The 27,409-nt window shown below is 55.1% G+C and overlaps 1 protein-coding gene across 1 annotated transcript in view; it reads left to right on the top strand.

The window, feature by feature from the left end:
* The window catches only part of Ergic1 (endoplasmic reticulum-golgi intermediate compartment 1), a 58,840-nt gene extending 31,431 nt beyond the window's left edge, over positions 1 to 27,409 (top strand). The window contains exons 4-10 of the mRNA XM_070011875.1: positions 189 to 283; positions 3,454 to 3,578; positions 9,714 to 9,818; positions 11,130 to 11,190; positions 14,240 to 14,340; positions 16,429 to 16,551; positions 25,420 to 27,409. Of these exons, the coding sequence (XP_069867976.1) occupies positions 189 to 283; positions 3,454 to 3,578; positions 9,714 to 9,818; positions 11,130 to 11,190; positions 14,240 to 14,340; positions 16,429 to 16,551; positions 25,420 to 25,527 (718 nt within the window). The 3' untranslated portion in view covers positions 25,528 to 27,409. The remainder of the gene's footprint in view (positions 1 to 188; positions 284 to 3,453; positions 3,579 to 9,713; positions 9,819 to 11,129; positions 11,191 to 14,239; positions 14,341 to 16,428; positions 16,552 to 25,419) is intronic.

Here is a 27,409-nt window from a genome sequence, read left to right as displayed (position 1 = left end):
CCTAGAGCGTATCAGATCCAGGATCTGAACTTGAATTAGTCTGACCTCAAAAGAGATATTTTCCCCTATCTGCTCCTCTCAGGATCGGCTGAGATCTGGGCCTCTCAGGGGCCTGTGCTTGGGGGGGGGGTCTGGTGTCCCCAAGATCGGTGCCTCTATCTTCATAAAGGCTTCTGTCTGTCCCCCAGGGTGAACGAGCTGTATGTTGATGACCCCGATAAGAACAGCGGAGGGAAAATTGATGTCAGCCTGAACATCAGTTTACCCAATTTGCACTGCGAATGTGAGTATCACAAACAGCAAGACGCCACGCCTCCCGTGGCAGATCCTCGAGTAGGAAAGCAGCAAGTGATCCAGGATGAGCTATGCGGATAACGCCAGCTGCAAACAGTGCTTATCCCATGATGCCCCTTTGCATGCTTGTCTGCTCACTTTCCATGTTTGTTTGTTTTTTCATTCCAAGACTGGGACTCGAACTCAGTACCTGCTGCTTTCACTCATTGGCTAGTGCTCTACCAACTCTGAGTCACACTTCCAACCCTTGCTTCCACCCCACCCCCACCCCCCCACCCCATCCCCCCCGTCCTAGGGCTTGAACTCTGGGCCTTGGCGCTGTCCCTGAGCTCTTCAGCTCAAGGCTAATGCTCTACCACTTGAGCCACAGCGCCACTTCGGGCTTTTTCTGTGTATGTGATACTGAGGAATCGAACCCAGGGCTTCATGCATGCTAGGCCAGCACTCTACCACTGAGCCACCTTCCCAGTCCTGTTTTTTGTGTTGTGTGTGTGTATGTGTGTGTGTGTGCGTGCGCACACGTGTGTGTGTGTGTGTGTGTGTGTGTTAATGCTAGTACTGGGGCTTGAACTGTTTCACTCAAGGCTGGTATTCTACGATTTACGCTATACCTCCACTTCGGGCTTTTTCGTGGTTCAATGGAGGTAAGAGTATCCCAGACTTCCCTGCCTGGGTAGACTCTGAACCTGCCATCCTCAGATCTCAGCCTCCAGCGTAGCTGGGATTCTAGGCATGAACCACCTGGCCTGGGCAAAATGAAAACGAGGCCTTGGTGGCCTCAGTTTCCCCATCTGCACAATGGGCTTAGTGGGATCTGGCAGCAGTGATTTCCAGGAGAGTCTGATGCGATGATCTCCAGGCTTGCTGGTGAATGAGCTGGCGTTCTCTGGAAGGGAAGGGGCTGGTGTTGCCCCCCCCCCCGCCCCTCCCAGCCCATACCTCTCTTTCCTGTGAAAAAGGCCAGGGCAGGACAAGAACATTGGGTCAGCCTCTAGCCACGCAGGCCCATTGTTACTGCTTTGGGTGAGCGTGACATCACAGCTCTGCATCTACAGCAGGATTCAAGCCAGAGATGTCGAAATCATGTCAGGTTTATTTAGTTTGAATATTTTTTGAGGTTGTTTTTTTGTTTTTTTTTTTTTCCCCCTCCCTTTTGGGGAAAAAAAAAAATTCCTCTGGCCGCTTTTCCTGCAGGAATCGGCTGTGGCTGTGGCGTAGGGAAAGTCTTAGTCACACCCGACAGACACCCGGGAGTGGGGAAGGGCGGAAATGGTACCACACTGCATGCTGGCTCCAAGCAGTGACCCACGGTGAACTGCTGTCCCTCAGGACAGTGACCTGCCCATCCATCCTAGAGCCCAGCATCATGGGGCCGCCTCCTCCCCCTCCTCCCCTTCCCTTCTTCCTCCCCTTCCCTTCTTCCTCCCCCTCCTCTTCCTTTTCCCTCCTCCCTCCTCCTTCCTCCCCTCAGGGCCTTGTGTTCCTTTCTTGCTTGGCTTTTTTCACTCAAGGCTGACACTCTACCACTTGAGCCACGGCTCCACTTTCTGAGGTTTTCTTTTGGTGGTTCAGTGAAGATCTTCACAGACCTTCCTGTCTGGGCTGGCTTTGAACCAGGATCCTTAGAGCTCAGCCTTCTGAGCAGCTGGTGTTACAGGCGTGAGCCACAGAGCCCGGCTGGAGGCCCCTTGTATTCTTGGGAGGCATACAGACCCTGGGAGCGTCGTCTGCAGCATCTGGATAGCCCAGGCTCTTCTCCACGGGCTGGGCCCCAATGCCTTGTATGGCGGGCTCTCTTTCCAGTCATTTCCAGCTGTCTGCACTCTGCGTCACACCCTCCTTTCAGCCGCTCCTGCCAGGGAATTCTGTGCGTTTCTGTAGTTTACAGGATCCGAGATCTTGCCCTGCCTGCCTCTTGGGCCATCTGAGGCCCTGCAGCAGGACCGACCTGCCCATTTTACACTGCCATGACAGATGCCCAGAGAGTCAGGACCAGGACCCAAGGCTGTCTGATCCCATGTGGTATGCAGAGGGGAACCTAGAGAACGCACCAAGGTCCCCAGAGAAGGCAGCCAGTGGCCGGTCTCTTCAGAGTGTGTGTCCCTCCCTGGCCTTGGGAGAAAGAGGCTTTGGGGAAAGGAAGGTGTGTGAATGGAAGTGGTGAACGAATGAATGAATGATGAATGAATGAATGCTGAAGCTGTCTCCCCCACACACTCCCCCAGATTGAGAGTTCAAGATTCACTGTTTATTCTTTTTACTTACTGTTCATCAATCTCTGTTCTAAACATTTTCTAGATCTATTTGCTACTACATCCAGACTCTCTTTCATTTCATCCATACTTTTTTTCATTTTTATTTTCTTATTTTTGGCCAGTTCTGGGACTTGAACTCTAAGCCTGGGTGTTGTCCCTTCGCTTTTTTGCTCAAAGCTGGTCTTCTGCCACTTGAACCACAGCTCTACTTGTGGGTTTTTGGTTTCTGTCTGCTGTGGGGCTTGAACTCGGGGCTGGGCTCCGTCCCTGAGCTCTTTTTGCTCAGAGCTAGCGCTCTACCACTTTGAGCCACAGCGCCACTTCCAGTTTCCTGGTGGTTAATTGGAGATCAGAGTCTCAGAGATTTTTCTGCCTGGGCTGCCTTTGAACCTCTCAGATCTCAGCCTCCTGATTAGCTAGGATTATAGGCATGATCTACTAGTGGGCCTGGCTGGGGCTTTGTATTTATTTTTGTTGGTTGTGGGGCTTGAACTCAGGGCCTCTGATGCTGTCCCTGAGCTTTTTTTTGGCTCAAGGCTAGTGCTCTACCACTTGAGCCACAGCACTATTTCCAGTTTTGGGCAGTTCATTGGAGATAAGAGCCTCATAGATTTTCCTGCCCAAGCTGGCTTCGAACCACGATCCTCAGATCTCAGCCTCCTGAGTGGCTCGGATGACAAGCAGCCAGCCGGCATGTTGCATTTTGATCGTTCCCATTTCACAGAGAGATATACTGAGGTGGGGGGGTGTTAAGAAGTCCTTTCAGCTGGTTAACTGCAGATCGGGACTCAGATACGAGGACCCCCCCCAGACCCTGGAACCTCTGCTTTCTCTGTCCGGCCATGGGCAGGGCTTTCTTGGCACGCCAGGGCCAGGCCTCATGCCGCTCCGTTGGCATCCACAGTGGTCGGGTTGGACATCCAGGATGAGATGGGCCGGCACGAGGTGGGCCACATCGACAACTCCATGAAGATCCCGCTGAACAACGGGGCGGGCTGCCGCTTCGAGGGCCAGTTCAGCATCAACAAGGTATGGTGCCCGCCCCCTTCTGCCCTCCCTCCCTCCCTCCCTCCCCTCCCGCCCATCCCCAGGTGATGGGCCTGTGCCCTTGACCCCTGACTTCCACCCTGGTGGCCAGCAGGGGGCAGAGTCCAGCCCTGGCTCTTCCCCTGAGACTCTCAGATGCGGCTCCGGCTTCTGGGGGTGTCACAGTGCACCGGGGCTGATCTTCGCCCCATGTTGAGGGGGAGCCTGGGTGCCAAGCTCCTCTCTTGCTGGCCCAGGAATGTGTCCCAAGTCCCTTGAGCCAAGGCTTCCCTTCTTTGATGTGGAGTGGGGATTCAGTGAGCTACTACACATTCATTCATTCATTCATTCATTCATCTGAGATTCTCACATTCAGAGGGGTGCTAGTCCAGGGTGGTCAGCAGATGGTACAGCTTTGTATTTTCTTTTTGTCGGCCGTGGGGCTTGAACTCTGGGCCTGGGCGCTGGCCCTCAGCTCTTCAGCTCAAGGCGAGCGCTCTACCACTTGAGCCACAGCGCCACTTCCGGTTTTCTGGTGGTTTATTGGAGATAGGAGTCTCATGGTCTCTCCTGCCCGGGCTGGCTTTGAACCGCGATCCTCAGATCTCAGCCTCCTGAGTAGCTAGGATGACAGGCGTGAGCCACCAGCGCCCAGCAGCTTTGTATTTTCATTCATTCATTCATTCATTCATTCATTCATTCCTTTTTGTGTCGCTCCTGAGGCTTGAACTCAAGACCTCACACTCCTCCCTGAGTTTTCTCGATCAAAGCTAGCGCTCTATCACTTGAGCCACACCTCCACTTCCACCTTCTCTGCTGGCTCATTGGAGAGAATGGGTCTCACGGAGTTTTCTACCCTGGCTGGCTTTGAACCAGGATCCTCAGACCTCAGCCTCCTGAGGAGCGTTGGAGGACAGGCGTGCGTCACTGGCACCCACCCGCAGAGCTCTGTTGATGGATGGTGGCAGTGTGCATGCTGAGGGCATTTCAGAGGGGTGAGTTGCTGTGGGGGGGGGCAAAGCAGGGGAGGTGCGAGGAGGGGGGACATCAGCTCCAAAGGACCCCATCTGTTATTGGCTGATTTTCCCGCCAGGGGTGGGCATGAATGGCCAGGGCACTGGGGCTGGGCCCTGAGCAGCACGTGCCTGCATTCTGCTCAGCTCTGGACACATGAAGCTTCCCACTGGAAGCTGGGGCCCAGAGAGGTTAAGTACCTTCCCCAAGGTCACACAGCCCTGACATCCTGTGTCTCCACTTCCTAGTCCCAGGATCACTGGTCATTCATGGCTCCTCCCCTCCTTCCCCCAGCCCTTGACACATGAGCAGAAATAACCAATCCCCTGGCCAAGTCTACCTTAGAGACAGGTGGTGCATGTGCACGTACAATCTAAACACATCTGACCTAAAGCTAAACCATCACAAGTCCCACTTGGAGCACAAATCCCACTTGGAGCCGGTGGCATTTGCCTATAAGACCAGCTGTGCAAGAGGGGCTGGGAAGGTGGCTCAGTAGTAGAGCGCTTGCCTGGCATGCATGAGGCCCTGGGTTCGATTCCTCAACACCACATAAGCAGAAAAAGCTGGAAGTGGCGCTGTGGCTCAAATGGTAGAGTGCTAATCCTTGAGCAAAAGAAGCTCAGGGACAGTGCCAGGCCCTGAGTTCAAGCCCCACCACCACCAACAAAACAAGAGGCTGAAAACTGAGGATCAAGGTTTGAAGCCAGCCCAGGTAGAAAAGTCCATGAGACTCTTATCTCTAAATGAACCAGCAAAAGGCTAGAAGTGGAGCTGTGGCTCAAGTGGTAGAGCACCATTCTCGAGTGAAAAGGCCACGGGACAGCGCCCAGGCCCTGAGTTCAAGCCCCAGGATTGGAACAAAAAATAAAAGAAGGGGAACAAAAGAGAAGGAGGAAGGAGGGAAAGAAAGAAAGGCAGAGAAGGGGAAGGAAAAGAAAGGCATTCTGGGTAACTGGTGGGGACTGGAGTGGTGGCAGACAGTGGGCCGAGTGGTCAGACGGGGAGGGAGCGTCAGCAGGGCTTGGCCATGAGTTGGATGTGGCAGGTGAACACAGGCGTTAACCGGGGGAAGCCATTTTTGCGGTGACATCCGGGTGTCTTCACGTTGTGGCTGTGGTTGTGGGGAAGGAGGTGGCAGCCATCAGATGATTGTCCTGGGGTTCATTTAGGGTTCTCATTAGGGGTGTTAAGTAGAAGGTGGAGGCGATTTTGTGGCGCTGCTGGCGTCCATGTGGGAGCGAGTGGAGGAGCTGTGAGGGCAGGAGACATGATGGGGAGGGCCTAGGGACCCCACTTCCGCCCCCACTTCCGGCCTCCTGAGCCCTAGTAGAACAAGGCCTCCCAGAGTTTCTGATACCACTGGAGGAGCAGCGGTGTTCAGCCAGCTGACAGAGGCTGGCAGCTTCATCGCAGTCCTGGGGTCCCCCGCCACCCCTAACAATGTGAGGCTGATTGACAGACACCCCCTGAACTACTTCAGGGGTCTGGGAACTTGGACAAGGGGCAAGAATTATGTCTGTCTGTCTGTCTTTCTTTCTTTCTTTCTTTCTTTCTTTCTTTCTTTCTTTCTTTCTTTCTTCCTTTCTCTCTCTCTCTCTCTTTTCTTTTCTTTCTTTTCTTTCTAAGCTCAAAGTCCGCTTTGCATTTCCTTCTGCGGTAGACATTGAGCAGGAATAGTGTAAGCCGAGGTTTTATTCCCATCAGGAGAAATTGCTGAATTTATATATTATTCAAAAGGTTGCAAAACACTTGCAAAGGCATTGTACGCTCATCCTTCCTTTGTAAGCACAGCAAGGCATTTTACCTCCACTAGGCTTTATTATTTGATGCATTGCTACCCTAGGCTTTATTATTTAATGCATTGCTAAAGAATTGTGTTCAGATGTGTGTGTGTGTGTGTGTGTGTGTGTGTGTGTGTGTGTGTGTGTGTGTGTGTGTGTGTGTGTGTGTGTGTGTGTGTGTGTGTGTGTGTGTGTGTTGTGTGTGTGTGGCCTGGGGCTTGAACTCAGGGCCTGGGCACTGTCCCTAACCTTTTATGCTCAAGGCTAATGTGAGCCACTCTACTTCCAGCTTTTTGGTAGTTCATTGGAGATTAGAGTCTCACAGACTTTCCTGCTTGGGCTGGCTTTGAACAATGATCGTCAGAACTCAGCCTCCTGAGTAGCTAGGATTACAGGCGGGAGCCACAGGTGCTCAACCCTGCATCTGATTCTCTCTCTCTTTTTTTTTTTTTTTTTCTTTTTCTGTGCTGGGGCTTGAACTCGGGATCTGTGCGCTGTCTCTGAGCTTTTGTGCTCAAGGTTAGCGCTCTACCCCTTGAGCCACAGCGCCACTTCAGGCTTTCTCTGTGTATGCGGTACTGAGGAATCGAACCCAGGGCCTCATGCATGCAAGGCAAGCACTCGACCACTGAGCCACCTTCCCAGCCGTGCATCTACTTCTTTTAAACATGGTTTTCAAGTGTCATTGAACCAGTGTGGCCCCAGACACCCTCTGTCCACACCCACTCTCCCTCCTTTGGGGGTGAAGGGGAGCCATGCTGGGTAAGGACTCCAGTCACGATGGCTGCTGGCAGCCCGGATGGCCATCACCCCTGATCAGCCCACAGCTACATGGGCATTCTCGCCTCCGGCTGTATCCAGCAGGGAGGAGACCTCACCCTCCGGGGATGGGGTGCGGGGTGTGGGGGAGCTGGCCCCAGCAGTATGTTTCTTAAATCCATCAGAGGCACTGACGTAGATGCCTACGTCACAGGCTCTAAAAGCGTCGTCCTTTTTTTTTTCCTTTCTTCTGCACACAGTGTGTGCCGACATGACTCAGCCACCTGCAAGGACTCTTCTAGCCCAGGGAACGAGGGAGGGAGGGAGGGAGGGAAGGAGGCAGCCAGCCAGCCAGTGAGCACGCATGCGGATGGGTCCTGGCCCCTGGGGGCGGGGCTTGGGGGCAGGTGCTCAAGACAGATCTTGCTCTTCCTTCACTTTCCTTTTTGCCAGTCATGGGGTTTGAACTCTGGCCCTGGGCGCTGTCCTTCAGCTCTTCAGCTCTACCCCTTGAGCCACAGCGCCACTTCCAGTTTTCTGGTGGTTCATTGGAGATAAGAGTCGCACGGACTTTCCTGCCTAGGCTGGCTTTGAACTGCGATCCTCAGATCTCAGCCTCCTGAGTAGCTAGGATGACAGGTGTGAGCCATCAGCACCTGGCTTCATTCACTTTTATCGTGGATGGAAGCAGGGGGCCGGGGTCCCCAACCCAAGTCCCACCCATGCCTGATCACTGCATAGGAAAATTCTGGCAAGATAAGGACCACATGGATGGCCTTGGGGTTTTTGCTGTTGTTTGGTTTTGTTTGTTTTGCTCAGGTGCTGGGGGGGTTGAACTACTTTTGCTGGAGGCTAGTGCTCTACCACTTTTTCAGTGATTGTTGGTAAGAGACTCACGCAGACATTTCTTGCCCAGCCTGGCTTTGAACCTTGATCCTCAGGTCTCAGCAGCCTCCAGAGTAGCTAGCATGAGCTACAAGTATAAAGTCTTGTGAATAGGTTTTTTTTTTTTCTTTTTCTTTTTGCCAGTCCTGGGGCTTGAACTCAGAGCCTGGACACTGTCCCCGAGCTTCTTTTGCTCAAAGCTAGCACTCTACCACTTGAGCCACAGCGCCACTTCCGGCTTTTTCTGTGTGTGTGGTGCTGAGGAATCGAACCTGGAGTCTCATGCATACAAGGCAAGTGCTCTACCGCTGAGCCACCTTCCCAGCCATGTAGTTAGTTCTGAAGTCATGCTGTTCCTTCTTACTCAGGTACCTTTCCCAGCCTTCCTAGTGCAGATCCCAGACTAGTGCAGATCCCCCGGTCTCTCAGTCCTCAGACTGTGTCAGAGATAGGGTCCTTAACCAGGGCGGGGCTCATGTCTGTGTTCTTTCTCTAAACCTGGCACCATGTCTGGGACTAAGGGCTAAAAGATGACACGTCTTGCTCCTTCCTCACTTAACGGGGCACCTGCTAGAGAACGTATCTGGGGACACAGCAGACAAACCCCACCGGCCTACAGCTCCTTTCTAGCAGCAGGAAGCAGAAGAAACTCCTGAGCAGAAATGGGTGCGCCGTGCCCCGCAGCTGGCGGGTTGGGGGGATGACAGCCAATTTTTTCTGTTGTTGCTTGGTTTTAGACAGATGTTGAGGGAAGGGCTCTGGGGGAAGGCTGGAAAGCCGTGGGGGGGGGGTGGGATTCAGGAGGCCGGGGCAGGCACGAAGGGCCCACTGAGGCAGGCCTCTTGTTCTGCAGGGGGCATTTTGCGCCAGCTCTGGCTGGGAGGGTGTGAACGGAGTGAGAGTGGGAGGGGCGGGGCAGGGAGGGCGGGGCCAGTGGCTTCATTTTCTCCCTTGCTGTAATGAAATACTCGAGGCCGGACACCGCAGGAAGAGATGGGGCTTCCTTAGCTCAGGTGGCATCGCGTGGCTGGAAGTCCTCCTAACACAACTGACCACGGGAATCCCTCCCGAGGGCAGCATCGCATGGGGGGGCCCCCCTCGGGGGAGGCCCCAGCCCAGCGTGGCAACTGGGGGGCAGACCCTAATCCACACGGGGGTCCAGGCCTTGGGGGGGGGTTGGCGCTGAGCTGCGGCCAGGTTGGGGATGGGGTGAAACCATGGCTGCTGCCCTGGGCTGGGACAGGAAAAGGTGAGTGAGGGGTTCACACTGGGGCCCCCGAGATCCTGCACCCCAGGATGGGGATGGAAGCGGGGGAGGCGCCTGTGCTACCCATGGGGCTTCTGGGATGGAGAAGGGGGGAGGTGGGGGGAAGAGGACAGGAAGGAGGAAGAGGGAGGGGGAGAGGGGGGAGAAGAAAAGGAGGGGGGAGTAGGAAGAGAGAAGGAGGGGAAAGGAAGGAGAGAAGAAGGAAGGGGAGGAGGGGGGAAAGGAAAGGAGGAGGGACACGGGGGGGGGAGGAGGGAGAGGGTCTTTCTCTCTCTCTCTCTCTCTCTCTCTCTCTCTCTCTCTCTCTCTCTCTCTCTCTGTCTCTCCTCGCTCTCTCTCTCTCTCTGAGCCCGGTGTCTGCTGCGTGCCTGGATCACGCAGTACCTGCAGTCCATCCCCTTGCTAACAACACCCACCTTCCTTTCCCAGGTCCCCGGCAACTTCCACGTGTCCACACACAGCGCCACCGCCCAGCCACAGAACCCAGACATGACCCACGCCATCCACAAGCTCTCCTTTGGGGACACGCTGCAGGTGAGTGGGGGGCCTGGGGAGGGCCGCCCGGCGGAGGCTCTGCTTCATCACCCGAATCCATCTTGGGGGCCAGGTGTTTATGGCTCCAGAGCGATCCCTCTCCCTTCCACGGCTCCTCCGTGGCTCTGAGCGCCTGCCAGAGTCTAGGCAGTTGTTAATATATAGAAGGTTATGTAGCTCACAGTGCGCCACTTCTGGCTCTTTTGCTGGTTGATTGGAGATGAGAGTCTCTCGAACTTTCCCTTCCAGGCTGGCTTTGAACCACGATCCTCAGATCTCAGCCTCCCTGAGCAGCTAGGATGACAGGCGTGAGCCACCAGCACCCAGCCCTTGGGCCCATTTTACAGGAAAGCAAACTGAGGCTCAGGGAGGCAGCAGACTTGTCCAGCATCCAGCCGCTGGCCATCCTGAAAACCCTGAGCCCCGCGCAGCCCGCTGAAAGACCCAAGAGGAGACGGGATGGGAACCCCAGAGCTGGGGACCCCATTCCTCTATGCACTGCACAAAGCAGCTCCTTGGGTTGGAGGCCAGGAGAATGAATCCCAGGCAGCCTCCTAAGGGGATTTTGTGACAAACCAGGTGATACCGGGAGCCGTGGCTCACACCTGTAATCCCGGCTACTCAGGAGGCAGAGACTGCAGTTCAAAGGCAGCTGCGGCAGGAAAGCCCATGAGACTCTTTACCTCCGGTGAACCACCAGACAACCGGAAGTGGAGCAGTAGCTCAAGCAGTAGAGTATTAGCCTGGAGTGAAAAAGCTCAGGGACAGCACCCAAGGCCCTGAGTGCAAACCCCAGGACTGGCACCAAAAAATAAAGGGGGTGCCCACGGATGTGCCATGAGGTGGCACAAAGCCAGCAGACTGGGTCCTGCCCACTACCTGCCTTACCTGTGCCGGCTCTGGATCTGCACATTTTCCCCCTCTTTATTTATTTATTTTGCTGTTGGTGGTGGGGCTTGAACTCGGGGCCTGGGCACCGTCTCTGAGCTTTTTCACTCAAGGCCAGTGCTCTACCATTTTGAGCCACAGCGCTTCTGGTTCTCTGGTGGCTCATGGGAGATTAGAGTCTCACTGGGCTGGCTTTGAACCGCGATCCTCATATCTCAGCCTCCTGAGTAGCTAGGGTGACAGGCGTGAGCCCCAGGCTCTCCGCTTTCTGTGCAGCTTTTCTATGAGCTAAACCCCTCTGGACCCCTGTGTCACCCTTGAGGAAGGGATCCCCAGGGTGGGGAGCACCTGGCCAGCCCCCCACAGCAGGGCCTGGCCTGGAGGTACCCCCCCCATCCCCTCCCTCACCGTTCCTCTCCACAGGTGCAGAATGTCCACGGTGCATTCAATGCTCTTGGGGGCGCAGACAGACTCAGCTCTAACCGTAAGTACCCCAGCCCCAAGTGGCGTTTTCCCCCTGGAGTCTGCCCAGAGGAGGCACGGGGGGAGGGGAGGAGAATGCACTTAATCCCTGCCATATGGGAGGAAGAAAGTGGTCTGAGCAATTTATCAGAGCTTCATAGAAGGCAGCTACTTGGGCTGGGAAGGTGGCTCAGTGGTAGAGTGCTGGCCTGGCATGCATGAAGCCCTGGGTTCGATTCCTCAGAGCCATAGACAGAAAAAGCCAGAAGTGGTGCTATGGCTCAAGTGGTAGAGCGCTCGCCTTGAGCTGAAGAGCTGAGGGACAGCGCCCAGGCCCAGAGTTCAATTCCCAGGACTGACAAAAAAAAAAGTAAAAGGCAGCCTGTGTGTGTGTGTGTGTGTTGTGTGTGTGTGTATGTGTGGTGTGTGTGCATGCGCACGTGCACACACTCATGCACACGTGCATATGCACGCGCACATGCACTTGTGCCAGTCCTGGGGCTTGAACTCAGGTTCTGGGCACTGTCCCTGAGCTCTGTGCTCAAGGCTAGCACTCAACCAATGGAATCCCACTTCTGGCTTTCTGGGGGTGATTCATTGGAGATCAGAGTCTCCAGGGACTCTCCTGCCTGGGCTGGCTTTGAACCTCGATCCTCAGATCTCAGCCTCCTGCGTAGCTAGGATGACGGGCGTGAGCCACTGGTACCCAGCCTGTACAGATTCTAACAAACATAGTCTAGAACTGTGATTTTGGTAAGACATTCATTCTTTCATTATGTCAAGGGGAGTCTTTGGACTCCTGATTTAAAATAAGGGTGCTGAGCCCCACCCGGACCCCTGAGCGAGAGACCCTTGAGGAATGAGGTCTGGGGTCTATGTTTTAGGTCTATGGTATTGAACAAGGTGTGTTGAAATCTTCCCCAGGCTTTTTAGCCCTGAAGTTCCAGGGTTTTCCCAGATTTATCCAACCGGATTCTAGAAATATTTTTCCTCTCCTTAGGAGACTCAGCAAGAGCCACCAAGAGGTAGGGAGGGATTGTGCTGGAGCCTGGAATGTTCTCTGTCCCCACCCCTCTGACAGATGAGTGTTTGAGGAAAGATTCAAGGAGAGCAGGATTTAAACCCGCAGGCCGGCATTTCCATGTTGCTTTCGCTCTGTGGTTTCCCTGGAAGATTCTAGAAAGGCATGGTAGAAGGTTCCTCCGCGTTTCTCAGCATCCCTCAAGGCCCACGGGAGAGTTCGGGCTTTTCCCCCACTGAGATCCGGCAGCGCTGGGCCGATCTTCGGTCAATCAGCCTGGTGTTCAGTTCCCGTTAACTTCACACTTATCAGAGGCTGATTCATGGATTCCTGGCCCATTCATGGCTTTGTCCAGTCATTGTTCCATGCGTCCATTCATTCAAGAAGCATTTGCGACTGTCCACGCCGTACCAGGCCCCGTGCAGGGCTTTGTGGACAGGGTGGTGAGTAAGGCCCAGTTCCTGCGTCTCCCCCCATTCATTCTGGAAGGGAGATGAGCTGCGCTTCAGGATGGAGGGGGAGGTGTGGGTCACTCTTTGCCAAAGGGGAGAGCAATCAATCACAGATGATGCAGTTCTTCCCACGGATGGATGAGCTCCTTTTTAACACTGAAAGCCTCAGGGCGCCTGTAGCTCACACCTATTATCCTAGCTATACTGGAGGCTTGGGGCATGAGGATTGAGGTTCAAAGCCAGCCTAGGGGAGGAAAGTTTGTGAGACTATCTCCAATGAACCAGAAGAACACACACACCCCCCACCCCGAAATTGGAAATGTAGCTCAAGTGGTAAAAAAAACTAGCCTTGAATGAAAAAACTAAGGGAGAAGGTGTTTAAGCCCCATACAATAGAACTGATAGCCAGTTTGTCTTAAAAGTAATGGCTACTTTCTGGGCACTGGTGGCTCACACCTGCCATCCTAGTTACTCCAGAGACGGAGATCTCAGGGTAGGAAAGTCTCTTGAGACCCTTTTATCTTCACTAAACATGGAAAAGAAGCCAGAAGTGGTGCTGTGGCTCAAGTGGTTGAGTGCTAACCTTGAGCAAAAGAAGCTCAGGGGTTGGGCTGGGAATGTGGCCTAGTGGTAAAGTGCTTTCCTTGTGCATGCATGAAGCCCTGGGTTCAATTTCTCAGTACCACATACACAGGAAAAAGCCAGAAGTGGCGCTCTGGTTCAAGTGGTAGAGTGCTAGCCTTGAGCAAAAGCAGCTCAGGGACAGTGCCCAGGCCCTGAGTTCAAACCCCAGGACTGGTGCACACAGACACACACACACAGAGACACACACACACAGACACACACACACACACACACACACACACACTAATGCTACTCAATCCTCAGAATGAAATGGGATCTTACACACACACACACACACACACACACACACACACACACACGCACGCTACTCAATCCTCAGAATGAAATGGGATCTTTCTCAAATGTCTTTCTTGCCAGAAGTTGAGGCTCAGCTTTTCCTAGATCTTTCATAATTCCACCATCCACACATATTAGCAAGTGCCTTTCTCCTACCCTTTTTCAGTAACTTAGGTTGTTTGGTTTGGTGGTGGTGGTGGTGGTGGTTGGTGGGGTTTGAATTCAGAGCATGAGCGCTGGGCCTCTCTGTGCTCAAGGCTAGTGTTCTACCACTTGAGCCACAGCTCCACTTCTGATTTTGGGGTGGTTCATTGGCGTTAAGAGTCTCACAGGGACTTTTCTGCCTAGGCTGGCTTTGAACCACGAGCCTCAGATCTCAGCCTCCTGAGTAATTAGGATGACAGGCGTGAGCCACTGGCGCCTGGCTGTGGTTTTTTATTTTTTATTTTTCTTTTTCTCCCCTCACACTCACGGTTTTGCCTTGGTGATAGACATTTGGGTTATTTCCAGAGTTGTAATAATTCTGTACATGCGGGAGGAAATTCTCGGTCACTGGCGGGGAGAAGTTGAAGATGGATCATCTTCGCTGGTGAAAATGGGAGCAGGCGCCCCCATGCCGTGCCTGTGGGCGCGGCCAGGCCCATCTCCTCCCGCCTCTTCCTGTGCCCTTTCCACAGCTCTGGCCTCCCACGACTACATCTTGAAGATCGTGCCCACGGTGTATGAAGACAAGAGTGGCAAGCAGCGGTACTCCTACCAGTATACGGTGGCCAACAAGGTGGGTGCGCCAGGCCTGGGCTGTGCAGCTGCGCCCCCTGCTGGCAGAGGACAGAGAGGACAAGAGCAGTTTCTGTCGGGCCTTGAGAAAATGAAATATCTGATCTTTGCTGTTAGGATGGCAGCAGAATCCAGGGGAGAAAAATCTAACCAGGAGTTGAAGGGTGTGAGCTGTGTAAGCAAAAGCAGCCAAGAGCCAGAAGCCATGCATTTGAGAAAGATCCCATTTCATTCTGAGGATAGTTTGAGTAGCATTAGTGTGTGTGTGTTTGTATGTGTATGTGTATGTGCGCCAGTCCTGGGGTTTGAACTCAGGGCCTGGGCGCTGTCCCTGAGCTTCTTTTGCTCAAGGCTAGCACTCTACCACTTGAGCCACAATACTACTAATGGCCTTTTCTGTGTATGTGGTACTGAGGAATCGAACCCAGGGCTTCATGCATGCTAGGCAAGCATTCTACCACCAAGCCACATTCCCAGCCTAACCCCTGAGCTTCTTTTGCTCAAGGTTAGCACTCTACCACTAAATTACTCAGGTGGCTGAGATCTGAGAATTGAAGTTCAAATCCAGTCAGGGCAGGAAAGTCTGTGAGACTCATGTCCACCAAGAAGCAGGAAGTAGAGCTGGGGCTCAACTGGCAGAGCACCAATCTTGAGCAAAAAAAAAGCCCAGGGAGAGTGCGAGATTCTGAGTTCAAGGTCCAGTGGCTCATGCCTGTCATCCTAGCTACACAGGAGGCTGAGATCTGAGAATGAGAGTTGAGAGCCAGCCGGGACAGAAAAGTCCATGAGATTCTTATCTCCAGTGAATCACCAGAAAACCAGAAGTGGTGCTGTGGCTCAAAGTGGTAGGGTGCTAGCCTTGAGCACAAAGAGGCTCAGGGACACTGCCCAGGTCCAGAGGTCAAGCCCTGCAAACAACATCAGCAGTAAAAGAAAAAAAAAAAAAAAAAAAAAAAAGAGCTACTACTGGCACAAAAAAAAGACTGAATAAATGAATGAGCGAATAAATAAGATGGCTGTCCAATGAGACAATGCTTTAACAAAAATGCTGAGCCCAGAAAGGAAGGTAGGGTGACACTTAATCTTACTGCTATTAATTCATGCTTTCTCTCTGTCCTTAGTCACCCTACCCCTCAGCTCTCCTAGAGAAAGCTAAGCCGAGCATTCTTTCCCCAAGGCCCTAGAGAGCCGGGACGGGCCCCAGTCTGCCCTGTAAGCAAAAAGCAGCGATCAGATCTCAGCATTGTCCCTGAGAGCAACCTGAGCTGGCCCAGGCCCAGCGTTTGGGGCTGGGGTACCCCAGTGTGGGTCTCCCCTTATTGGAGAAAAGTGACAGTAGACTAGAGGGAGCGCTCAGAAGTTCTCAGACTGGACAGGGGCTGCTGGTCATCATTTCTGACCCGTGAGGACAGAGACTCAACTCCTTCCCACGTGGCTTTTGTGCTCATCCCTGGCATGCATGTATGCATGCACGAGCGCGGGCACACACATGCAACTACGTAGCCAGCACTCATATGCATGTGCAGATCCAAAGCACGCACGCATGCGCACATGCTGCGCGCAGGGAGCCACACAAACACGCATGCGCACACAGCCGCACGGGCAGGACTCTTGGTGTATCCGTCCTGTGAAGCTCAGAATGTCCCTTCCGCATTGGCCATTCACGGCCCCGGTCTGCACCCCGTGTCCCGCTGTCAGAATGCATCCTGTTGCAGCGTTAGGGACAGTGCTATGCTTGCCTTTAATGGGGAAGCCATCACCCCCAGAAAGCCAGCAGTCAGACCCAGGAGGTGCTGACAAAAGGGGCATTGTGCAGCCCATGAGTTATGGGGTGGGGGTACCTCTACTATCAGATGCAGCCTGAGATTCTGACACTGCTTCCGGGTTACGGGGTCAACTTGTCCATAGCAGAATGGGCCCAAGCTGTCCCCAGTGTGTTACCCAAAGAGCTGCTGGTGGCAGAATCCGAAGGGGGTGGGGTGAGGGAGAAGGTCCCCTCCTCCCTGGGCAATCTGGGCCCCCCCTACTTTCCAGAAGGCCTGGGCCCGGGTTTCTGGCTCTCATGTCCCCTTCCTTTCCTTTGTTCCAGGAGTATGTCGCCTACAGCCACACTGGCCGCATCATCCCGGCGATCTGGTTCCGCTACGACCTCAGCCCCATCACGGTCAAGTACACGGAGAGAAGACAGCCCGTGTACAGGTTCATCACCACGGTCAGTGCCCGGGCCCCGCCTGGCCTTGTTAACCCCCAGCCTGCCCCGCCGGGCCCCAGGGATGCTGGGAAATAGGACAAGAAAGACATCAGTGTCCAGGGTGTTTCTCCCGCATCTTATTTTCCAGGTTGGGGCAGGGCCACTAAGTGCATTCATCTCCTAAGCACATCTTGGCTTTTTCCAGTTACTTTATTACATGTGTGTGTGTGTGTGTCCAGTTTTTGGGGCTTAAACTCCGGATCTGTCACTCTTACTTGGCTTTTTCGTTCAAGGCTGGTGCTCTACCACTTGAGCCACACCTCCACTTCCGGCTTCTTTTCTGGTTAATTAGAAAGAAGAGTCTCACAGCCTTTTCTGTCTCCTGAGTAGCTAGGATGACAGGTGCACCCAGTAGCTTTAAAAAATATGTGGAAATTATTCTTAGCAAGATATATTCTTTTCTGTGTTTCTTTGGCAGTAAACATTTGTCATATTTTTTTTTTTTTTCTGTCTTTCTCTCTCTGTGGCTGCTGTGTATACCTTGTCTGGTTTTCTCTGGGGCAGCTTTGAGAACCTGTCAGTTTTCTTCTTTTCTTTTATTTTTTTGTTGATCCTGGGGCTTGAACTCTGGGCCTGGGCACTGTCCCTGAACTCATCAGCTCAAGGCGAGCGCTCTACTATTTGAGCCACAGCACCACTTCTGGTTTTCTGGTGGTTCATTGGACATAAGATTCTCTCAGACTTTTCTATTTGGACTGGCTTTGAAGTGCGATCCTCAAATCTCTACCTCCTCAGTAGCTAGGATTACAGGCGTGAGCCACCAGCGCCTGGCTTGGATTCATACTGTTGGTGGTGGTGGTGGTGGTCTTGGGGCTTGAACTTGGGGTCTGGGCGCTGTCCCTGAGCTCTTTTTGCTCAAGGTTAGCACTCTATTACATGGAGCCACAGCACCAGTTCTGGTTTTCTTTGTGGTTCATTGGAGATAAGAGTCTCACAGACTCTCCTGCCCAGGCTGGCTTTGAACCTCCATCCTTAGGTCTCAGCCTCCTGAGTAGCTAGGATTACAAGTATGTGAGCTACCACCAGTGCTCAGCTCCCACGCCATTTTTCTGGTTTGGAGAGTGGAGGCCTAGGGCATATATCCCAATGGAGCCAGACCACCAAGACAAAGAACATGAGAGAAAGGGATTCATTAAGAGAAAAATCAAGTTGGGGGTGATACCTCATGCCTAGAATCCTAGCTGCTTAGGCTAGGAGTTACTCCACAGACCCCTAAAGCCAAGGGTTTATGAGCAAATGATTTTCCCCAAGATCCCCCAGGCCAGCCCATCCCAGGGGGTTCTGGGAGCTGATTCCCTGCCATTCTCTTTATGTGGCTTTCCTACAAATAGCTGCCCCAGTGCTTCCGGCCAGGCAGGTGCGGCCTGAGCCATCTCGGGGACAGAATCTTCCTGGCCCAGGCCTCCCCGTGGGGTGAGGATCCCTCCCTCTCCCACGTCCTGTCCCATTGGCTCCCGTGTGGAAAGCATCTTAAGCCCTGGAGCGTTGGGATTCACTTGGCAGATGGTGGAGGAATGAAGCCACATTACGTACCCAACGGTTGATGCTTTGTAGAAATTCCCATTCTAGAAACTTCCATGGGCCAAACCCTGTACTTGGGCAAGATTTGAAAAAGGAGCACCAAAGGACTGCCATGCTCTATAGTGGGAGGGTCCAAAAAAAGCCCCCCCCACCTAAGTCCTTGTCTGGGAAGCTCCCCCAAAAGAAGGTGGTGAGGCCAGAGAAGGGGGGGGGGGTCCCAGACCCACTGAAAGGGACTGGGATGTGCACACTGGAGGTCCTCCAGCCTCCTTCCATAGAGGCTGGCCTCCCTAACCCGCCAAGGTCAGCCATTGACCTTGCAGGAGCTGGAGATTTCCCCAAAGCCACCCGGGAGGACCCCCCCTCTCCCACCCAGGGACCAAACACCCCATGACTCCTTTAGCTTCTCCCCCCCCCCCCACTCCCACCATCTCCACCCCATCCAACGTGGGCCCACCGCGGCCCAAGAAACCTTCCATCATTATGGGCTAGATTTCCTGAACCCCCCCCCTTGTTGCTATGGCAATGGGGGGGGAGAGAAGGGAGGGGTCAGGTGCAGAGACAGCCGGCTGCCCGGACAGATGGCGTCATTGTGAAGTTACAAAGCCCCTTGTCACACAAGGACAGCAGATGTCGAGATGACTGACACTGGCACCGAGACACGCGCATGTGTGCATGCGTGCATGCGTGTGTGTGTGCGTGTGGCCAGGGCACACAGGGAGAGCGGGGCTGGGCCTTGACCACAGGAACCTGCAGCTGGCTCCCCCCCACACACACCCCTTCTCTCTTTTTATAAAGTCAACACTTGCGTGCGAAGCTCTGAGTGGGGGGTCCTCTACAAATAGCCTTTTGGGGGGCGTGGGGGCTGCTGATGAAGCGAGGGCTTAAGCCGGGGGTGGTCATGTGGCCCCGAGCGGCTGGGAATGCGGCTGTGGGGGGGCTGGGGACAAACCTGTCAGGTGTGGGGCTCCGCACAGAGTCCGTCCTAAGTAAGGGGGACCTCGCCGTGACCCCTCCAGGACAGCCCTCCTGAAGGATTCCGGGGTGTGCAACCTGAGCAAACGCCTCCCCCCCCCACCCCCAAACCTGCAAGCACCGTAACGGTCCCCTCTGCGTACCCAGCGTGCCTTGCACCTGTGCAGACTTTATACGTTACGCTCCGCCAGGAAATTGCTCCTCCAAAGAAATCAGGAGATTATAAGTGACAACAGGCAAGTGCCAGCCGCTCTTGCTCTCTCTCTCTCTCTCTCTCTCTCTCTCTCTCTCTCTGTCACACACACACACACACATGCACACACGCCGCACATTTGTCCCCAGCCACTTGATCGCAACGCCTGTTTTGAGATCTCCCTCAAGTGGGTGGTGGTGACAGATTGGCCAGCTTCACACGTGTGTCGTCTTCCTCGGCTTGCGTGATGGGTTTTATTCTGGGGGAAGTCGCCAGGTGCCAAAATTGGGGTGGGCTGGGTGTGGCAATTGTTGCCCACCAAAAGTACAGCAAATCAAGTGATAGGATTCTCCCACTGGAAGCGGCCCAAAAGCTAATGGGTGTTTTTTTGTTGCTGGTGTTTCCCGCCAGTACTAGGGCTCGAACTCAGGACCTGGGTACCATCCCTGAGCGTTTTCATTCAACACTAGCACTTGACCACTTGAACCACAGCTCCACGGCTGGCTTTTTGCTGGTTCATTGGAGATAAAAGTCTCATGGACTCTCCTGCCTGGGCTGGCTTTGAACTGTGATCCTCAGATCTCAGCCTCCTGAGTAGCTAGGATGACAGGCATATGCCCATGAGACTTTTTTTTTTACTGGTCCTGGGGCTTGAACTCAGGGCCTGCACACTGTCCATGAGCCTCTTTGTGCTCAAGGCTAAGCACTTTCTACCACAGTGCCACTTCTGACTTTTTCTGAGTAGTTTATTGGAGATAAGTCTCAAGGGCTTTCCTGTCCAGGCTGGCTTTGAAGCATGATCCTCAGATCTCAGCCTCCTGATAGCTAGGATTACAGGCGTGAGCCCCAGCACCCAGCTAGATATTTTGGTTTTTGAAGCTGCATCAGTTCTTTCGTTGTTGTTTTTGTTGGTCATGGGACTTGAACTCGGGGCCTGGGCACTGTCTTGAGCTCTTCAACTCAAGGCCAGCGCTCTACCACTTGAGCCACAGCGTCACTTCCAGTTTTCTGGTGGTTCATTGGAGATCAGAGTTTCACAGACTTTCCTGCTGTAGCTGACTTTGAAGCACAATCCTCAAATCTCAGCCTCCTGAGTAGCTGCACCGGTTCTTCCTTGATAACCTCTGCTGGAGGAGATCCCTTGTTTCAGGAGATAGCCTGCCGTGTTCACCTCTGCCTCACAGAAGTGAGGAAGCGGATATTGTAACTGTCAGGGCTCCTCACACAAGGAGAGACAGGAAGGGGAGGGTTCAGGCTGTGATGGAAGGGCAGACGCTGAATTGCAAGAGCAGACCCGCCACTGACTCTCAGGCCTGGGTTTGAAGACCCCTGTATTGTTGGTAGCCATGTTACGTTGGACAAGCCATTTCCTCCCTCAGTCTGGCTCCTGATCACAAGGATTGAATGAAAACACAGAGGAAAATGCCATCCCAAATCTGCACATAATAGATGCTCAATAAAGCTGGAGCTCTCCAAGGAGTGGAGAGGGGTGGCCACTGAAGACATCGTGGCTTATGTCTGTGATCCCAGCTACTCAGGAGGCTGAGATCTGAGGATCGTGGTTCAAAGCCAGCCTTGGCAGGGGAAAACACACACACACACAACTGTGAATCAGCAAAAAGCTGGAAGTAGAGCTGTGGCTCAAGTGGTAGACCACCAGCCTGGAGCAAAAGGAAACTGGGGGACAGCACCCAGGCCTGAGTTCAAGCCCTAGGAGCCACACAATACACACACACACACACACACACACACACACACACACACACACACACACACACACACACACACACACACGGCTAGTGATAGTGGTGATGGATATACTAAGTGGACATCAGCACCCCATCCCTCTCCTGCCCCCCCCCAGCTCTCTCTGGGGGCCCCATCATCGGCCTCCCTCCCCCCCCCCCCCCCCCCCGCCTCTTTCTCTGGGGTGTTCTCATTCATGGCTCCAGCCTGTCTGCCTCCACCGGCGTCTGATGAGACTGACTTCATTATTTATTTCTCTGACTCTGCCTTTTCCACAAACCCCGAATGCCACTCTGCAGTTCCTGGTACTCAGGGTCCCTCCGGCCAGCTGGGCTGCCGGTCCCACGGCCCTCCCCCACCCTGTGTTGTAGAAGGGGGAAACTGAGGCTCAGAGGCAGCCAAGGGTCATGGAGTACTCAGCTTGGAGCCTGCTCTGCCCTGCCCATCATGGTGTTTCTGATCCTTCTTTTTTTCATGTGTGTGTCGGTCCTGGGACTTGAACTCAGGACCTAGGCACTGTTTCCTTAGCCTTTTCACACAAGGCAGGTCCTTAGCCATTGAGCCAGAGCTCCACTTTTGACTTTTTGCTGGTTCATTGGAGCTTAGAGTCTCACAGACTTCCCTGCCTGGCCTGGGCTTTTGAACCTTGATCCTCAAGATTTAGCCTTCTAAATAGCTGGGATTACAGGCGTGAACACTGGTGCCCGGCTTTGCCTGGTGCTTGATGCACAGAATGAGGATGTCTGGGAAGATTCTTGGGCTGGTGGAAAACATTAGAAACTAGGTCTCTAGCTAGTGTGTTCCCCCCAAACACCTCTTTCTCTGTTCTAACAACTTCGAGGGCCGTAGTTAAAGCCTAATTCAGGCTGCGGTTGTAGCTGAGAAACCAAGTACTTGCCTGATAAACCCAAGACTTCCCAGCATGGCAGAAAACAAACCACCAACTCCCAAAAACCCTGCAGCCGGGCACTGGGACTCAACACCTTTGTCATTCTAGCTACTCAGGAGGCTGAGATCTGAAGATGGAGGTTCAAAGCCAGCCCGGGCAAGAAAGCTCATGAGACTCTTATCTCTAATAAACCACCAAAACAAAAAGCCAGAAGTGGAGCTGTGGCTCCACAGGTAACACAACTCATCTCGAGCACAGTTCAGGGACAGCACCCAGGCCCCGAGTTCAAGCCCCAGGACTCGCGCCAAGACAAAAGAAAAATACTAGCTGACCTTCTGTGAAGCGCGGTGGAAGGAAGTGACTGGATCATTCTGGAGGAACCTAATTGATGATTCTGGGATGAATGCAAATTAAATGTGATTCTCTCCAGACAGGCTGGAGCCTGCGGATGGAATTGTCCTGCTCTTCACTCTGACGCTGTGGCTGCTGGCCGGGGTTACAGGCCCTGCCTGGGCTTTCTCCATCCCCTAACCAAAAGCTCCCCCGCCTCACCCCCACCCTAGCTTGACCAGAAGACAGGCCTTGTCCCCGAGGGGTGGGGAATAAACCCTAAAGTATTTGATTTGTCGGCCGTGGGGCTTGAACTCTGGGCCTGGGCGCCGTCCCTCAGCTCTTCAGCTCAAGGCGAGCGCTCTACCACTTGAGCCACAGCGCCACTTCCGGTTTGCTGATGGTTCATTGGAGATAAGAGTGTCCCAGGGACTTTCCTGCCCTGGCTGGCTTTGAATGGTGATCCTCAAATCTCAGCCTCCTGAGTAGCTAGGATGACAGGTGTAAGCCACTGATGCCTGGCTCCATGATACTTTTTAATCTCTCAAGCAGCAAAAAGCCAGGATGGGAGGTGTGGTTCAAGTGGTAGAGCAGCAGCCTTAAGTGAAAAAGCTAAGGGAGAACATGAGGCCCCAAGTTTCCCCCTCCATACATTACAAATAAGGAAACTGAGGCACATGGATGAGAGGGCTGTAAGCCAATCTCTGAAAGACTGCAAAGCCACCGTGTCATAGCACCTCCTGGGTGCTTAGGAAAAACAAGATGTGGGGGCTGGGAAGGTGGCTCAGTGGTAGAGTGCTTGCCTAGCATGCATGAAGCCCTGGGTTTGATTCCTCAGCACCACATACACAGAAAAAGCTGGAAATGGAGCTGTGGCTCAAGTGGTAGAGTGCTGGCCTTGAGCCAAAGAAGCTCAGGGACAGTGCCCAGGCCCTGAGTTCAAGCCCCAGGACTGGCAAAAATAAATAACAGATTCAGGAGCTCACCACAAAGGGTCTGCTTAACCTTACAGCTAATCGTAACTCCTCTCTGTGATTAGGCCCATTCCAGGGCCTCAGTTTCCCCCAGGATGGGTTTTCTTGTATAGCTCCATACTGAAGCTCTTCCCTCCAACCCCGGGTCAGCTCTATGAAAAGGCATTTTCCTCCTGGGTGGCAGGTGCTTGTGAGTTATAACGGCGTGTTGCACGTTTTGTGGCGAATACAGATGCGTGTGTGGTGTGTGGCTATTTGATTATTCACTTATTTTTTGCTTCACTGCCCTTCAGTCATATTTTCCTCTCCTCTGATCTAAGCCCTAAAAGCGTTTTGTGGTATAAAAATCGCCCATCATCTGATCCATTTCTCCCGAAATAAACCAGCCCCTCCCCTACCTTTCTTTGCAGAGTGCGCCTGCGTCATGCCCCCTCCTCCAGCCCCCCCAGTCTCTCCACTCCCCCCGGGGTGGGGGTGAGAAAGTGCACCAACCTCTTGGGTTTGTTATTACTGGAATGCCAGCTGCTCTACTTAGGAGCCGTCCACACAGACGGGCTCTGTCCCGGCCTGGGCCTTCCCCGCCTCCGCCTGAGCTCATCGCATGAAAATATCAGGGCGAAAATAAATGCCAGCTCACCTGCCCTGCCCTGCCATGCCCTCTTGTCTCCTGGCACCCAGGAGCGATCTGGGAAGGCCCCGCCACCTTTCCCACCCTTCCGGTGGTGGCATGTCTGTCGCTGCCCACCTCCGCGTCTCAAGACTTTCCTGAGTTCGAATCCCAGCTCTGTTCCTTACTTGATGGCTTTGGGAAGTGTTTCCCTACCCGTAAAATGAGGCTAATAGCCCCCTTCCTGCAGAGGGTTTACATATGGGAATCAAAGGATATTGGGGGTAATTTATTTCACTGAGGATCATTATTAGTAGGTTTTTGTCTGTCATGGGGGCCTGAACTCAGGGCCTAGGTGCTGTCCCTGAAGTCCCTCAAGACTAGCACTGTGCCACTTAGAGCCACAGCTCCACTTCCGGTTTTCTGGTGGTTCACTGGAGATAAGTCTCATGAACTTTTCCTGCCCAGGCTGGATTCGAACCCAGATCCTCAGATCTCAGCCCCCTGAGTAGCTAGGATGACAGGCGTGAGCCACCAGGGCTCAGCACATATGTACTTCATTAGTAGTAGGTTCATCAACAAGTGCTGGTGTGTGTGTGTGTGTGTGTCAGTCCTGGGGCTTGAACTCAGGGCCTGTGTGTGTGTGTGTGTCAGTGTGTGTGTGTGTCAGTCCTGGGGCTTGAACTCAGGGCCTGTGTGTGTGTGTGTGTCAGTGTGTGTGTGTGTCAGTCCTGGGGCTTGAACTCAGGGCCTGTGTGTGTGTGTCTGTCAGTGTGTGTGTGTCCGTCCTGGGGCTTGAACTCAGGGCCTGGGCGCTCTCCTTTAGCTTTCCACTCAAGCCTGGTGCGCTTCCACTTGCGCCACGCCTCCACTTCCGGTTTTCTGGTGGTTCATTGGAGATCAGAGTCTCAGACTTTCCTGCCCAGGTTGGCTTGAACTCTGATCCTCAGAGCTCAGCCTCCTGCGTGGCTAGGCTGACAGGCGTCCAGTTGACAAGTGGCTTTGAGTCCTAGAACCCTGGGTACCCTGTTGGTGACCAGGGGGCATGCGCAGTGGGTATGATGTGGGGGCAGCGTGTCCGCAGGGGCATGCGCAGTGGGTGTGGTGGGGGAGGTCAGCGTGTCCGCATGGGCATGCGCAGTAGGTACGATGTGGATTAGAGTGTCACGCAGGCATGCACTGGGTATGATGAGAGTTAGCGTGTCCACGCGGGCATGCGCACTGGGTATGATGAGAGTTAGCGTGTCCACGCGGGCATGCGCACTGGGTATGATGGGGGTTAGCGTGTCCGCACGGGCATGCGCGGTGGGTATGATGGGGGTTAGCGTGTCCGCGCGGGCATGCGCAGTGGGTATGATGGGGGTTAGCGTGTCCACGCGGGCATGCGCGGTGGGTATGATGGGGGTTAGCGTGTCCACGCGGGCATGCGCGGTGGGTATGATGGGGGTTAGCGTGTCCACGCGGGCATGCGCGGTGGGTATGATGGGGGCCGGGTTGTCCACGCGGGCATGCGCGGTGGGTATGACGGGGGAAGCTGCAGCCGGGTGCCTGCCCCAGCCGTGACCTTGGCCCCTGCCCTCCCCGCCCCCCGTAGATCTGCGCCATCATCGGGGGCACGTTCACCGTGGCCGGCATTCTGGACTCGTGCATCTTCACAGCCTCGGAGGCCTGGAAGAAGATCCAGCTGGGCAAAATGCATTGACCTGCCCCCAGCCTCTGCCGGCCAGCCGCCTCCTTCACCTGCCCGGAGCCCGGGGTGCCCTCTCCCCTGGGGGGACCCCCGTGCCAGGGGCCGGCCCGCCCGCGCTCCCAGACCCCCCCCATGTCGGGGCCCGGGATCGCGCCCTGGGGCCCGAGGCTCCCCCCCCCCCATGTCGGGGCCCGGGATCGCGGCGGCCCGAGGCTCCCCAGCACCCCCCATGTCGGGGCCCGAGGCTCCCCAGCCCCCCCATGTCGGGGCCCGAGGCTCCCCAGCCCCCCCATGTCGGGGCCTGAGGCTCCCCAGCCCCCCCATGTCGGGGCCCGGCGATCGCGGCGGCCCGAGGCTCCCCAGCCCCCCCATGTCGGGGCCCGGGATCGCGGCGGCCCGAGGCTCCCCAGCACCCCCATGTCAGGGCCGGGCGATCGCGGCGGCCCGAGGCTCCCCAGCACCCCCCCCCCCCCATGTCGGGGCCCGGCGATCGCGCCCTGGGGCCCGAGGCTCCCCAGCACCCCCCCCATGTCGGGGCCCGGCGATCGCGCCCAGCGGCCCGAGGCTCCCCAGCCCCCCCCATGTCGGGGCCCGAGGCTCCCCAGCCCCCCCCCATGTCGGGGCCCGGCGATCGCGGCGGGCCGAGGCTCCCTCCCCCCCCCCGCATCTCCTGTCAATCTTCCTAACGCCAGTGCTGGGGCTTGAACTCGGAGCCCGGCGCCGTGCCGCCGCGCCACACCTCCCCGCCCGGGGGGCTGCGGGCTCCTTGGAGATGAAGGGAGTCTCGCGGCCTGGCCTCCGACCCCGGGCCTCTCAGCTCCCAGCCTCCCTCCTGCGGACCCCCACCAACGTGCCTCGGCCTCTGTGCATTTCCTGGGGGAGAAGCTGCTCCGGCTAACCAGGACCCTCCCTGCCCCCCCAACCCGCCCCCCCCGCCCCCCCTCCCTGCCCCCCCTCCCTGACCCCCTCCGCCCCCCCTCCCTGACCCCCCTCCCTGACCCCCCTCCCTGACCCCCCATCCCCCCTCCCTGCCCCCCCATCCCCCTTCCCTGCCCCCCCGTCCCCCCTCCCTGCCCCCCCTGCGCCCTCCCTGCCCCCCGTCCCCCCTCCCTGCCCCCCCGCCCCCCCCCCTGCGCCCTCCCCCTCCCTGCAGGGCGCGCAGCTGGCTGTGGAATCGCCTTCCCGGGGTCCCCCAGGCCCAGCCCCTCCGAGGGGCGGCCGCGGCGCCCCCGATCTGACCCCCGCTCTCCTGTCTCCTCCACACCCCTCCTTTTCCTGCCAGTCCTGGGGCTCGAACTCAGGGCCCGGCGCTGCCCCTGGGCCCTGGCTTGAGCCACAGCCCCCCCCCCCCCCCCCCCCCCGTGTTCCGGCGGGTCCTTGGCGATCAGGGCCTCGCGGCCTCGCCTGCCCAGGCTGGCTGTGAACCGCCATCCTCAGGCGCCCGACTTCCTCCCTGTTTCATTCTATCTATTGTCCGGGAAGGGAAAGCCACCAGCCCGCCGATCTCTACTATGGTGATCATCTTCTTCTTCTGTGTATAGCAAGATGTTTCATACTTTTGTAACGAAGGGGAGCTCATCTACAGCCTGAGCTCGAGGCTTTTGTCATTGGCCGCTTTGGGCTCCGAAGGGCTTTGCGTTTAGCATAGGAGTTTAGCATAGGGCGGGGCCGGGGCCGGCCGGGGCGGGCAGCCTGGGGCCCCCACTTGACTGCAAATCCATTTGAATGCATTATCAATGAAATTCAATTTTTTTAACCCGAGGACACAGGAGTAATTGTCCATATTCTACGGACCTGTTGCTAATATTAAGGGAAAAAAAAAATACATGATTTAGATCTTTCCCCACTTGTTGAATTCAAATCGATTATTAAAAAGGCTGATTTTCAGAAGCAA

Source organism: Dipodomys merriami, unplaced genomic scaffold (genome assembly GCF_024711535.1).
Source record: "Dipodomys merriami isolate MVZ:Mamm:240054 unplaced genomic scaffold, mDipMer1.0.p SCAF_848, whole genome shotgun sequence".
NCBI classification, from domain to species: domain Eukaryota; kingdom Metazoa; phylum Chordata; class Mammalia; order Rodentia; family Heteromyidae; genus Dipodomys; species Dipodomys merriami.
Note: the sequence above shows the minus strand (reverse complement) of the source record. Positions and strands in the feature narration are given on the sequence as shown.